Below are 14,088 nucleotides of genomic sequence, written 5' to 3'. Positions count from 1 at the left end.
CCGAGAGAGTGGGGAGCACGGGAAAGGGATAAATCCGAGGTGCAGGCAGCTCGAGCCTCTGCAAACTTACTCAGAAGGGAGCCCCAGAAACTGAGTAGAACAGTTCCTTTGTGTTCAGAGAGCTTTGCTGTCAAATAAATATGTGTATGGCTTCACTCTTACTATTCAACCGCATTCCTCCTCCCACACTATCTTGTTTGATGAAGGGCCGTAGAGAAATCAAAATTTTGCACAATATATACACACCCATCTTTGATTTGGCCTAATAAATGCATTATGGTGATAGGGATTTTGGAAACTTTCTACTAAAATGTTTTACTATGGCACTGAAAACACTGAAAACATGTTACCTCCATTGTTCTGGCCATCTTTACAACTATCTGTAATACAGATCAGCTTTGTTATAACTGTACTTAGACTGGAGGATTGCCTTAGTAAGTTTGTGACTATAATGAGATTTTATGTGAGGACTTCTCTTATAGTGCAGCCATAAGCATGTCTGCTTAGGAAGAAGTCACAGTGAGTTCAGTGGACTGAACTGAGATTGATTCTGAGTTGATAGGCTTGCAGGTTAAACAATATGGTGTACCAACTCTGTAGATGAGTTCTACATACTGGTTATTCATGGTTATGCACCTAGGGGCTGCAAGTTGCAATCCTCAGTGATGAAAGTGAATGGCCTCAGTCACTTCCAGTGTGCAGAGTACTAGCATTAGTTTATTATGATACTTGTGGGTGGTCTGTAAAATCCACTGGTGAACAGCCAATTACTCTGGACCAAGACAAAGAATTAAGGACTAAGTTGTTACTGAGGACATGGCCCAAGAATTTTGTTTTGTTTCAGTGCCAGAACTGGAGTTCCCACATAATATTATTACAGATTTACATCTTTCCTCTAAAGTGTTCTTGATTTAAGCAAGCTGAGGACAATGGGTGTGCTTGTAGGAAGGCCTTTTGTTTTTCCTATTAGTAAATCACTGGGAATCAGGAAGTCTTGCTAATTTACTCCAAATCTGGGAGAGGAGAAATGAGCAATATTTGAATTATTAGAGGAAAGTTAAGGGGACTCTATGAAATGCAAGACTGAACCCTTCATCTTCCCCACACAAAGAATGTTGCTTTGTGCCCTTTTCAAAACAGTAGCTGGAGGAGCTGTCACAAAATGTAAGGGGAAGAGTCTTCTCTCCTGTAATGCAAACACTGTGAGTTACAAGACCCACAGTACAGACAAAAGATTTCTAAAATTACTTAGATCCCCATCTCAGTCCCATTTACTGCAGCATTAAAGCTTCTAGGGCATCCTTTCCCAGCTTAGCACTCCAGAGATATTGGTTTGACCCTCCCATCGGAAAATATGAAATGGTGGTAGGGAGGGGAGAAAAGATATGTAAATTGTATGCTTCCACATGAAGAAATACACAGGGCTGTCTAAAGTGGAGTGTCCCATCAGAACAGGGCCCAAAATTAGCTGGCTACCCCATTGGTAGTGAGCACATGGCCACCCTACTCACAGTGTGGCAGGGAATAGGCAACTGAGGTTTCATCAACTTTTTTCTTCCCCAGCCTCATTATCCACCCTGTCACCTTCTTGCTGTGAAGTAGTCCAATGCTTTAATCAATTTAAGCAGATTGGAGGTGGAATGATAGGGTTGGAAAGGGAATAGGCAGGGAAAGCCAAGGTTATTTGCCTTATCACTTACAGTAGCTCACTGGGAGAAGTAAAGGCATATGACTGTTCCCTTTCCCTGGCTTTGAATCTGGCAACCCAAGGGAGAAATAAATATTTTTGTGGAGCTTCTCACAGGCACATCCACAACCTTTCCCATGGCTGTAGGCCAAATGGAGAACAAGTGACTTCTTTAAACCTCTGCATTAGAAAACCTCTGGTGCTTAATGCAACTTGTTTTCAGTATAGGGAGATGGAAGTCAAAACAGTGCTGTGGAGCAGATGATCAGAATGAAAGAGACATGGATATTGCTATCCATCCTCTTTTTGGAGCGGAACTATTCTTCTTTGGGACCAATTGCTGCTAATAATTCCAGTGCACGTGTTGCTTGCACTAACTTCAGACCCAATAAATGTGCTCACACTTCAGACAGCACAACTTGTACTTTGCACTTGCTTGACATCTACCTCCTTGTTTACTTCTTTTTTTAAAAAAAGTTAAATAAATAAAATATAAGGCTATAGAGAAGGCCTTACTGTTTCCTTTCCTGAGGAACACATTAGCACTAAAAGAATTTGAACCCTACAATAGACATATTCAAACCCCAGGACCAGATGTCCTCTAAACCATACTTTTAAGTCGTAGTAGTCGAAGATAAACAAACATCTGTGACTGACGTAGCTGCCTCTCAAATAGGCTAATACCTCCATGGGCGTAATTCACTTTGGAGGAGCAGACCAAGAGACAGCAGAATCAAAATGAAGACAGTTTTTGTTCTTGTTTTGACCCTTCTAATAATTTCTGTAGGTAGGTATAAGCTATGCATATTCTTTTCTACCTGTTGGAACTCTCCGTAGACAACAAAATGGCTCATGTGGTTTTGTATTATTTTTTTTGTCCATGGTTCTGCCTGATCCTCTGAGCAAAGGAATCTGCTGTCAGGTTACATTGCAGCTTTTTCATGCAGGCATCTTAAGCAACTGTGAAGGAGTTAGTCCATGTGTTGTAAGCCTCCCCGAGGTTTCGGCAAGGGGCGGCATAGAAATGTTATAATAATAATAATAATAATAATAATAATGCAGAGCAAGATCAGACCTATCTTGGGCATGTTTATTTGGTAGTAAGCACTAGACGAATTCAATAGCTCTTAAGCATGTTTAGGATCACAGCCTTAAAAAGATTCAGCATCTGGATAGTAAGATTCATCGATCAATTAACAGACTACCGGCTGTTATCCAAAAAACATTTCCTGGGCTAGTACTTACTGTCTGTTGAATTCAATAGAAGCAGCCCCCTATGTTTAGGATCATGCTGCATGGCTTCAATCTTTTCTACTCTTCCCTGGGAGTAAGTCCCTGTCAATTTAGAGAACTTACTCCTGCATAAAGCTGTACAAGGTCCTTTTATGTTATCAGCTTGCCTTTTTTGCTGCCATCATTTTACTATGGCTTTGTTCGATATTTCAAACAGGGTTGTTGGCTTGACCCTATTGTCAAAGCAAAAGTATTTACAGCACCCTTTGAAGTGTTATACATGTGCTGGGATGTGATCTGGCATGAGCCCCATTAAATGTATGAGGGATGTACAAGCACATTGCAACTATTTATTTCAGCGGAGCTTGCACAGGACGAAAAAAATCCCTGTGGATTAAGCCCGATGGAAAAATCAATTTGATCACAAGTAGACGGTGCTGTTATGCTTTCCTCACTTTGTAAAGAGCTGTGTTCTGTATAGGTTTTGTTTACTTTAACCTATCCAACTTATAAACAAGCTCTAATTTATTATTAAAAATGGTTCATTCCACTCATGCCTCCTGGAATGTAATATCCTCTTGAGAAGGTGCTGTAATGAAAGAACACTTTGTATATTGTCTCTCTCTCTCTCTCTCTTCCAAACACTTTATCCCATATCCAAAAAGCTTAACTTGTAACTAGTCTTGTTCATTTCACTTTTTAAAAAGATGCTTCACTGATACTACCAGAAAAACAAGCCAAACAGCTTTTGAGAACCCGACGTGAAGATAGACCAAGAAAAGCTGGTTTCCCTGATGAACCAATGAGGGTGATTTTTTAAACATAATTTTGTTTTTTTTTAAATATTTTGAATAGATAATACATGTTTGTGGCATTTTGTTGTTTGATTTTGCTGACTGTTAATTTCCCAGTTAAATAAGTATAAAATGTCTATAATTAAGTTTGTAAATAATTTGTCCAAATAATCTTAATTTGATCGTTTCTGTCATAGCATGACTATACCTCTATTCTGCATGGCTCTTCTCAACCTTTGTGCAGATTTGGATATGAATAATTGTATGCACATTTCCCCATTTTAACAGGGGGATTCAGTTTTTAGCTAAGGTTGCAATACAGTTGCCTGGGCATATATATGTGCTATTGAATTCAATGAAGCTTGTTTCTGAGTTCTTACAGCACAGTATGTACAAGACTGCACTGTAAGAAAGACTATTTCATCTCTCAGCAGTTACATTTATTATGCAAGATTTTAGTGTGTGTGTAAATATACAAGAGAAAGATGATAAATCCTCAATTTATTTTATAACAACATCACAACACAATTAACAAAAGGAACTAAGAGTTTTTCACTTGGCTTGTTCCCTACCTTCACTTAGTTTCAGAATTTCCATTAGTTTATCATTTTCTAGATGGCGGATAAAAGAGATGGTAGTCTCATGCTATTTCTTCTTGTTGTTGTTCAGAGAAGATACACTAAATCATAATATGCCATTTCCTGTTATCTCTCTTAATAAGTGAGTAATAAGTACACTACTTGAAACCGAGCCTCAGGACTAGTGGTGTAAGCAGGAAAGAACTTCTTGCAGCTATCCTTGCTGTTTGTGTCGCTTCACCCTTTCTCTTTTGACCACTCCTCTCTAGTACTGTCACCTACTGTCTTTGGCCAGGCCCCCACTTTTTAAAGAAGAAATCATGGAAGATGTGATCATGGATACCTTCAGGAGGATCTCCTCACAACACAGAGCAAGGCCTTCTAGGTTTTCCATGATGGGTCCTATACACACACCGGGACCCCCATCCTCACCTCAGTTTCTAATAACTCTCACTCTCCCACTCCATTCTGCCACTCTTCCTCAGACCATGGAGCCATGAATGCTTATGGTAGCATTTCCATGCAGTAATTCCATGGGGTGGTTTTGTGCCTTAGCCACTTTTCACAACGGAATAAAACTAACTCCAACAATCCTGGAGCAATGGATACTGTTGTTGTTGTTGTTGTTGTTGTTGTTGTTGTTGTTGTTGTTGTTGTTAAAATATCTTAAAATGACATCTGAAAAATTACTCAAAGCATCTTACAACAACATTAAAATATGCAACATTTAAAACCAATAAAATAGCACCACTGTATAAAATGCCTCTAAGATTAGTAAGAACCAAAGTAATTCAACTGATATAGCTTCTTAGGTTCCACAGACTGCACCAAACCATGTGTGTGTGTGTGTATTTCATTCATTCATTCATTCATTCATTCATTCATTCCTGCTTCTGGGAGAGAGCACTTATTAAGACCTGGGATCTGTTAGTTCAGCATCCTTCCTCCAAACACTGCAGTTGGAGAGTTGTGGTAAAACTATTCACTGTGATCTGAAGCTACATCTGACAACTAGAAAACTACACGTGACGTGCAGCAGGTCGAGCACTAGAAGCTGGGACTTCAAGAGGGCCAACTTTGGTCAACTGAAGGCCAGACTGGGGAGAGTCTCCTGGGATGGGTTACTGGAAGGTAAGCGAGTTGAGGATGGGTGGATAGCACTCAAAAGGGATGATACCTCTAGTCAGTAAGGTGGGGAGGTGGAGGAGAGTGCCGCCATGGATGCGAAAGGAGGTGGTTAGAGGGATTAAATGAAAGAGGAACCTCTGTAGGAAATGGGTACTGGGGGAAATAGACAAAAGGGTATACCGGGAGGAGGAGGCCCGTTGCAGAAGGATTCTTCGCAAGGCTAAGGCTGATCACTAGCTGAGACTTGCCAAGAATATCAAGAGCAACAAAAAGGGCTTCTTTCAGCATGTAAATAGGAAGAGGAAGGGGAGACAAGTACTGGGACTACTAAATAAGGAGGAAGGAGATCCAGTGACTGATATGAGGGAACAGGCACAGGTGCTAAATGACTATTTTGCCTCTGTGTTCTCCCCAAAGCAGGATGGGGGATATCTGCATAGGAGATTAGATGAGGCTGGGGATTTAGGGGCACAGATTAGAGTCGAGGGGCTCCTCAGGGCATTGGACATTACAAAGGCACCAGGCCCTGATGGGTTACACCCGAGAGTACTTAAAGAGTTGGCAGGGGTTCTCTCACACCCGCTGGCCTCCATTTTTGGGACCTCATGGAGAACGGGTGAAGTTCCAGAGGACTGGAGGGTGGCATCAGTGGTCCCAATTTTCAAAAAAGGTAGTAGAAATGACATGGGGAATTATAGACCAGTTAGCCTTACATCCATTGTAGGAAAAACAATGGAAAGGCTCATAATAGAGAGAGATCTAGTGATGCTAGATAGGGAAGGGAGGCTGACAGCCACACAACACAGCTTCCGCAAAAACAGGTCCTGCCAGACAAACCTTGTGGAATTCTATGACAAGGTTTCAAGATGGCTAGATGGAGGGGATGCAGTGGATGTGGTATACCTGGATTTCAGCAAGACCTTTGACAAAGTGCCCCATGATATCCTGGTGGAGAAACTGAGGAGTTTTGGGATACACCAAAGCACTGTCCGGTAGATTAGGGCATGGTTGGCTGACCAAAAGCAGAAGGTAACCATTAGAGGGGAATCATCGGGATGGCGGCCAGTGACAAGCGGGGTCCCCCAGGGCTCTGTCCTGGGGCCGATCCTGTTTCATCTTTTCATTAATGACATGGAAGAAGGGGTGAACAGTCTGCTGATCAAATTCGCAGACAACACTAAAACTGGGGCAGTGGCCACAACTGAGGAGCAGGTACTCCAGATCCAAAAGGATCTGGACAGACTATGGAAGTGGGCAGGAGACAACAGGATGGTGTTCAATGTGGATAAGTGCAAGGTCTTGCACTTGGGGCATAGGAATAGCTGGCATAAGTACAGGTTAGGTGACAAGTGGCTGGAGAGCAGCACTTGTGAAAGGGACCTCGGGGTACTGGTTGACTGCAGGCTAAACATGAGTCAGCAGTGTGATGCAGTGGTGAAGAGGGTGAACGCCACCCTTGGTTGCATAGCCAGAAGTGTGGCTTCTAGATCAAGAGAGGTATTACTACCACTCTACACAACTCTGGTGCGCCCGCAATTGCAGTATTGTGTTCAGTTTTGGGAGCCTGATTACAGGAAGGATATAGCCAGGTTGGAGTCAGTGCAGCGTAGGGCCACAAGGTTGGTGGCCGGTTTGCAGGGGATGCTGTATGAGGCGAGACTGAGGGAACTGGGTCTCTTCAGCCTGGAGAAGAGGAGACTCAGAGGGGATCTGTTGGTGACATACAGGTATGTGAGGGGATGTCACACAGAGGTGGGTAGAGACCTGTTCTCCCCTGCAGAGGAAGGCAGGACGAGCTCCAACGGAGCAAAGCTCAGGGAGCCAAGGTTCCATTTGGATGCCAGGAAGCACTTCCTGACAGTCAGGACCCCGAGGGTGTGGAATGGGCTTCCAGGAGAGGTCGTTGAGGCCCCATCGGTGCGGGTGTTCAAGGATAGGCTGGACGTCCACATGGTGGGCATGTCGTGAGTGGAGCCAGCTGGTGCCGGAGGTCAGACTAGATGGCCCGGGAGGCCCCTTCTGACTCGCTCTGTTTCTGTGTTTCTATGTTACACTCCCTTTCCCTCACTTCCCTCACTGGTGTTGTCCTTATATTGAGTTTTTCTATAGGAGGCATTTATGTGCACTCATTATTCCCTACTGTTTTTTGCAGGTTCTTTAGTGTGCCATTGTGACCCATCAGTTTTGCTTTTCTTGTAAATGGTTATTTTAGGGAAAGGGGGATATTATTTCTTAAAAGCCAAAGAAAAACCTGTTTCACCTGCATATTTGTGCTATTCTTCTATACCACAGTGCCATCTAGAGGTTATATATCAGAAAAGCAATAATGGAAAATTCTCTTGTGGAGTCCTTAAATCTAATTCCTGCAACAAAACTGAAAGTACATACAGAAGTTTAATAGCCTCATGGGGAAAAGTTGATAGTTTGCTTGGGGAGAAATGCATGCATTTTCTGTATTTCTTCTTGTTGTTGTTGTTAGTCGTGAAGTCGTGGCCAACCCATCCCAACCCCATGGACAACATTCCTCCAGGCCTTCCTGTCCTCCACCACCCCCCAACATAGGAGTCCACCTAAGCTCACACCAACTGCCTCAGTGACTCCATCTAGCCACCTCATTCTCTGCCGCCCCTTCTTTTGCCATCTGTATTTCTATGTTCTTCCAAATTCAAATCCTTTCAGGAGCGTTCAGATTTTGATTTGGTCTGCTTCAGAAGAGCCCCACTTCATCTGGACCTCTTTTGACTCTTTCTGAACCAGCCCACCCCTCTTTTCCTCCCTCCCTCTTCTGATTTTTTAAACTTGCTTACCAGGAGAGTGCCAGAAGGGCAACATTCAACTCAGCACGGTGAAGAGAACCACTATCCTAATTTTACGAGTGGTAGCTAACTTGAATGCTGCCACCTACCACATGCTAAGCTTATCTTGAGTGGGAAAACCCAAAGTGACACTGGAGCAACACCTTGCTGGGAGCCTCACATACCTGAAGCCAAGGTTAGTACTGTGGGGGCAGTACTTCGGCTATTAAAGATGTGCACTCAGAGAATGGGTTTGCCAGTAGGAGACAATCAGTACAACAGGTATAGTAGATTACATCAGTACAAGGCCAGAGACACGGAAGTGTTACTATGGCAAACGACTGATACGTTTAATTAAAAGATAAATTGTTTTAAACAGGAATATTTGCTTTACCTCCAATAACTGGAACAAAGAGCTGAAGAACAATTTCTGGAGCATTGGTTGAATCCACACTGCTATCCACACTGCAACCGGGATTTAGTTTATCCTGTCTAAAGACTGACTTCCTTTCTCCTCTGACAGTAAGCATTTAAAATAAAAATCAGTATTTCTTTTAAAAAGGAAATATATTTTATGACTTCTGCAATGCAGTGAGCTTTGAAATTAATTGTGTATGAATAACATCTTCTTCCTATCTCAGGTCATCCTTCTATGTGCAGAAAAAGGGGAACAACCTACATGAAAAGAAACAAGAAAGATTTCCATGCAACTAAAGCATCAAAGGCTTCGGAAGAATGGATACTATCCTGCAATCTTAGCAATTTATCTGAGCTTTCTTTGTAAGGAGTACTGATAAGAGCTTCATGTTTATTAAATAGCTTGGAAGGCATTGCGAAATCTTCCTTCACTTAGGTACCTACTTCGATCTAACCCACAATGAAAACAATAGAGATGTATAGTAAATTGTTAGTAGACATGTATATTAAATTCTTGATCATTTGTTTTTCAAAGCCCTTTGAAGCATGGGTAATTTCAGTATAACAGTTAGAAAACAGTAATTCAGATAGGGCTTCTAGTAACTTTGGGCTGAATCCAGATTTGATCTAACTGAAAGACCATGGAGAACAATGGGACTTCAGTTGGTGCTAAGCTGAATCCCATTGAATCCAATTTATTCTACGTATGAATTAATTTGGATGGAAGCCCATGGATACAGACTTTCTGTCTCCAGCATAATTCCTTCAGTCTGCAATCCTATGCACACTTCCTTGGGACTGAGCTCTGCTCAACTGAGGGGGGACTTCCTGCACAGGATTGGGATCTATCCATCTTGTCATTCTTGCTTACACAAACTGTTCTGCGTGTATAATCCTACCTGATGCCTGATTTACTCAGTAGTGAATCCCACTCAGTTTAATAAAACCTACTCCAAGATCAGTGTGAATAGAATTGTGATCCTTCCCTCCCTGTTTTCTATCACTCAGGCCTTCAACGGAAAAACCTCAATGCTGCAGCACTTTCTTCTGATTCTAAAAGTAAGGGCACCATGCATGCTTCACAAGGGGCTGCCCCTGGAAATGGCAGCGTCATGTGAGCTGTTGCTCCACCATGCCATAACACGTAGGCAGGCCTTGTTCTATTTTTCTTCGTTTCCCTCCAGCCAGTTACGTGGAAGGGGACAGCATGAGTAAGTCTGGTTAACCATGGAGACTACTGTTTCTGGAAGCAGCAACCTGCCAGAGCATGGTGTCTACATTTCTCCCTAGGACATAATAAGCACATTTCAGGGGGTGGGGGGGGGGGAGTTAAATATCTGCTTAACTGGTTCATTCAAACCAATCCCACTTAAAGTGGAAGTAAGCCCCATTGAATACAATGGGATTTACATTTGAATAAACACATCAGATCACACTGTTAAAAGTATTTTAGGTTGGCCTCAGAGTTTTAGCTCAACTCACATCCTAACACCAAACATTTTCAGGTCCCTCCATCCACAGACACACCCCACCCCTCCATATTTCAGGGATGGATTCGAACAAAATTGCACCTGACATCAGAAATTTTTAATTTGGGTATATGAGGGAATGAGAAACTTTTACTGAAGAACTGGAAGATGAGGCAACAGTATCCCAGTTTTGCTAATTCATTGGTAATTAAAGGCAACCGTTTGCTCAATGCTAATTGCCTTACTTAATAGATACTTGAAAAAAAAGTACTTCCATTTTTGAGGGTGTGTTTTCTTTATGGATCAAATTGCAAATGTTCTCTCTCTCCCTCCCCGCTTCCTCACACACACCTTCCTGTGATGACACAATAATCTATAAAGTTTCAGAACGTTCTCCCTCAGCACCCCCAGCATAATTTCCTCACTTCTCTGACAGCTGAACTGTTGAGTTATTCCACCAGATCATCCTGAGCATAAAAACTGGCTTAAATTAATTAAATTAATATTCTGTCTTTCCCCTGTCTTGTGAGGAGCCCAAGACAGCTTGCAATAGCTTGCCACATGTCGTGTACAGAAACAGCTTGTCCTGAAACTCCTCTCCAGGGATGTAGTGAGGAGACTGTTCACAGGGACCCCTGACTTGTACTGTTATCAGCAGGGATGCTGATGTTAGCTGCCACCCACTCCTCCTGGGAAGCTCCTGTTGCCTCTGGGCTTAAGCTGGAGGGAAATGAATGTGCCCAGCTGCAATATCTTGCTCTCTGCATTGCAAAGCAGTTTTTTTGGGGTGGGGGTGGGGGTGTAGGTGGGATTCGTCTTGAAAGGGCAATTAAAACCATATTGACTTTACAGAGGGCCTGCTCCTGGTGGAGGTGAAAACTGCGAGAAGGGCACTGTTGATCTGGATCAACACAGCTACTTGAATTTGGGGATCTCCTTGGGAGTGTGGCTGTGGGGACTGCCATGGTGTAATTTGCCTGTAAAATATGGATAAGGGATCATAGCACAGGTCTTTCTTTCAAGTCCTGACACTTCCCATGAAAAGTTTCAGGTATGGAAAGTTTCAGGTGAGAAAGAAAAGAATCTGTGAGAAACCCTGGAAAATCACAGAGAAAGATGTCAGATGATGTTTTATGAACTAAATTCACAAAAGTAGCATTAAAAAGCAGGTGCATACCCAACAATGACAGAAGTGGTGGGGAGAGGAGTTGTCCATACCTTGTTTGGGATCCCCTGGTAGGGAAAAGCCGCTTGAAAAGGATGGTGCTTTTTTACCTGTTCAGGATCTTTTGCAACCTGATGCATGAGGATACGTGGAGGGACTCCTGGTAGGTCACTGTGGTGTTTCCAGATGAAGTTTTATTGTGCTTTATCCTGCCCTATTTATGGAATTTCATCAGCATCTCCAACTTCTAGTTCTCCCAAGTTTTCCCATTGCTGCTTCTGTGTTTTTTCTTAATACAGAAAATCTATGAGGGAAAGGAAGTGGCAATAGCTGCACTATGTCTTCTGATTGTAAGTGCTGGGATCCCGCTGGAAGCAACCCAGGATATATTTGCCATGTAAATGTGTCTGTGTGGTTGAAGCCTTCAAAAACATCTTTAGCAGGGGGATGGGGGGGGGGGGGACAAATATCCCAAACATAGCACATAGTCCCTGCAATCTGAAGCCAGGGGAGATGTTAAAGACAAAGATGACTTATGTCCACTGAAATCTGGATACATGGAGGTCATGTAGGTTTGTAGCAGGAGAAGCAAAAGAACCGTATTAAGAACTAACACATTTATTCTGTTGTTTGCTTTTGTGGACTCTATCCATTTCGTCAAGAGGACAGTGTCCATGAAAGAGTATGGCAGAATAGTTCTAAAACCAACTGCAGATAGGAACTATAAACTCTGCAACATTTAATGTCAGTGAGTACTGCATCTTTCTGGAGAGGCAAGCCCAAACTGGTACTATTTGCAAGTGTTCTGCTCAAAGATGGCCACGTTCAGATGGCCACGTTCAGATGGCTTCCACTTGACTCCTCAGCACCTATGCTACTTCCCCACTGTGATTAACATCTATTTGAAGCTGCCAGGTAAGGTCATCCAGGAACACACAGTATGGCATTATCACCATGTGGTGGATGAAAGACCCCCAATTTTACTCTTGTTCTCCATCATACCCAAGTGAGGCAGTGGAAGCGCTACATCGGTGCCTGACTTAGGCTCCAGGAGGGTCCACAAATGGAAGTTCAGGCCAGGTACAGGCACTGTGGTTTGCCTGCACAGGTGAATGTTGTTCAAGCAGTTCTGGAGCAGTTGCACTCCCTGTAAAGGACAAGGTTCATAGTTCGAGGGGGCTCATCAATCCATCTTTGCCACTGGAGAGATAAGTGGCCTGTCTAGCTTGACGTACCTTTGACCAGCTTAGGCAGGAATGCCAGCTACAAGCTTACCTGACAGTGATAACCAGGGTTTAGCAATCCATGCCCTGGAAGCCTCCCTGTTGGATTACATCATTGCATCAAATACCTTTGAAAATGGTCTGGAAACTTGAGTTGGTACAGAATATGACTGTAGGTGCACTGGCAGTTTTTGCTAAAATATTAGACAGCACATGCTCCACACTGTTGCCAGATATTCAAAACTAATCTAGACAATAATTATTCATTTATGAATTTGCTTAATTTATTTTTTATTTTTTATATGTCATTTTATCTTTTAAAATCCAAAAGTGGTTTACTTCAAATTATAAAACAAATGATTATAAAAGCGCAGGATTTGGACGTGGTTGAGAAAAACCAGGATAGATAAATGAGGTTTAACAATCATGGAAAGCACATGAGCATCAGTGACTGAAGCACCTTGGACCAAGAGAGGTCCTTCCAGAGGGAGGGTGCCAAAGTGGAGAAGGCCCAATACAGTCTTGCTACCCGGTGGGACTCAGCAGCATAATGGTATGGTCAGCAAGACCTTCCCTGAAGATAGTACAGGAATTGTATCGGATGTCAATGTCTGGGAAACCTTTCCAGGGCAGGCTGCCCAGAAACAACTGAACCTTCCTGGTATAACAAGTAAGGGCATGTTTGAATTTACTATTATGCTAAGGATTCTGTCACAGAGAAAGGCTCCACCTAAATGAGGTCCCCTGAAATGGTTTTAATTAATGGAAGAATTCCACTTGATAAAGCATTCAGGTTGCTTCTTTTAAAAGGTTTCTGCAGAATCCCCTCTAATTAAGAATGCATCGCTGTTCCTACCTCACAAAACAGGGTGTTCTTGGCTTTGAGGTAGACGTGGATGAGGCAGATTGCTGATATTTTGGATTCTATTTCCAGCATTTCTAACTATTCGTCATGTTGGCAGGAGTTTCTGGGAGCTGAAGTCCAAAACATCTGGAGATCAACCTTGGTTTAGAGCAATGGTAGCCCACCAGCATGGAGATAAAATATACTGAAGAATGCAATATATTCTAGAGATAGAACAGAAAGAAATGAAAAATCTGCAGGAGGAACTTTTATTCCAGTTCTGCTTTTTGGGCCCAAGCAACAGATATTCTAAGCAGACATATTGGCCATTTTGAATTTCAGCTAGCTCTAGCTGCACTTTAATTCCTTAATTGGCACTTTTGTGATTATTTCCTTTAATCCATGGTCTTGGCTGCATTCAAACTTAGGCTCATAGATACAACCTGCAATGGATTCTTGTGCATGCATATTTTGCTCTAGGTCATAGCGCACCATGGAACTGGTAGTCTTAAGTGTACGTAGGCACTTCATTTTTTTCACACTTGAGTACTTTACTCAAGGTTGCATTCAAGACAGTGTGCTGTGGTGAAACAGATTTTGCCACAAAAGGTTCAAAATATTGGAATGGAGATAGTGCAAAGAATACCTAAAACACAATGCTTGTTGGTGGATGCTGGGCCTTTCCCCCTACCTAAATGTGGATAGCATTGCACCTTTAATGAAATCAAAACCTAGTCTACTGTGAACATATGGAG

At 42.6% G+C, this 14,088-nt stretch overlaps 1 protein-coding gene across 1 annotated transcript; it reads left to right on the top strand.

Moving 5' to 3' along the window:
* Positions 1-2,361: 2,361 nt before the first annotated feature.
* On the top strand, positions 2,362-9,205 carry CUNH17orf67 (chromosome unknown C17orf67 homolog). Its single transcript, XM_044422068.1, is given in 4 exon segments — positions 2,362-2,474; positions 3,628-3,728; positions 8,595-8,737; positions 8,857-9,205. Coding segments are annotated over 3 exon segments (267 nt in total). The 5' UTR covers positions 2,362-2,425; the 3' UTR covers positions 8,712-8,737; positions 8,857-9,205.
* The last annotated feature ends 4,883 nt before the right edge of the window (positions 9,206-14,088 follow it).

This window comes from Varanus komodoensis, unplaced genomic scaffold (assembly GCF_004798865.1).
Source record: "Varanus komodoensis strain SLA01 unplaced genomic scaffold, ASM479886v1 scaffold12, whole genome shotgun sequence".
In the NCBI taxonomy this organism is placed as follows: Eukaryota; Metazoa; Chordata; class Lepidosauria; order Squamata; family Varanidae; genus Varanus; species Varanus komodoensis.
Note: the sequence above shows the minus strand (reverse complement) of the source record. Positions and strands in the feature narration are given on the sequence as shown.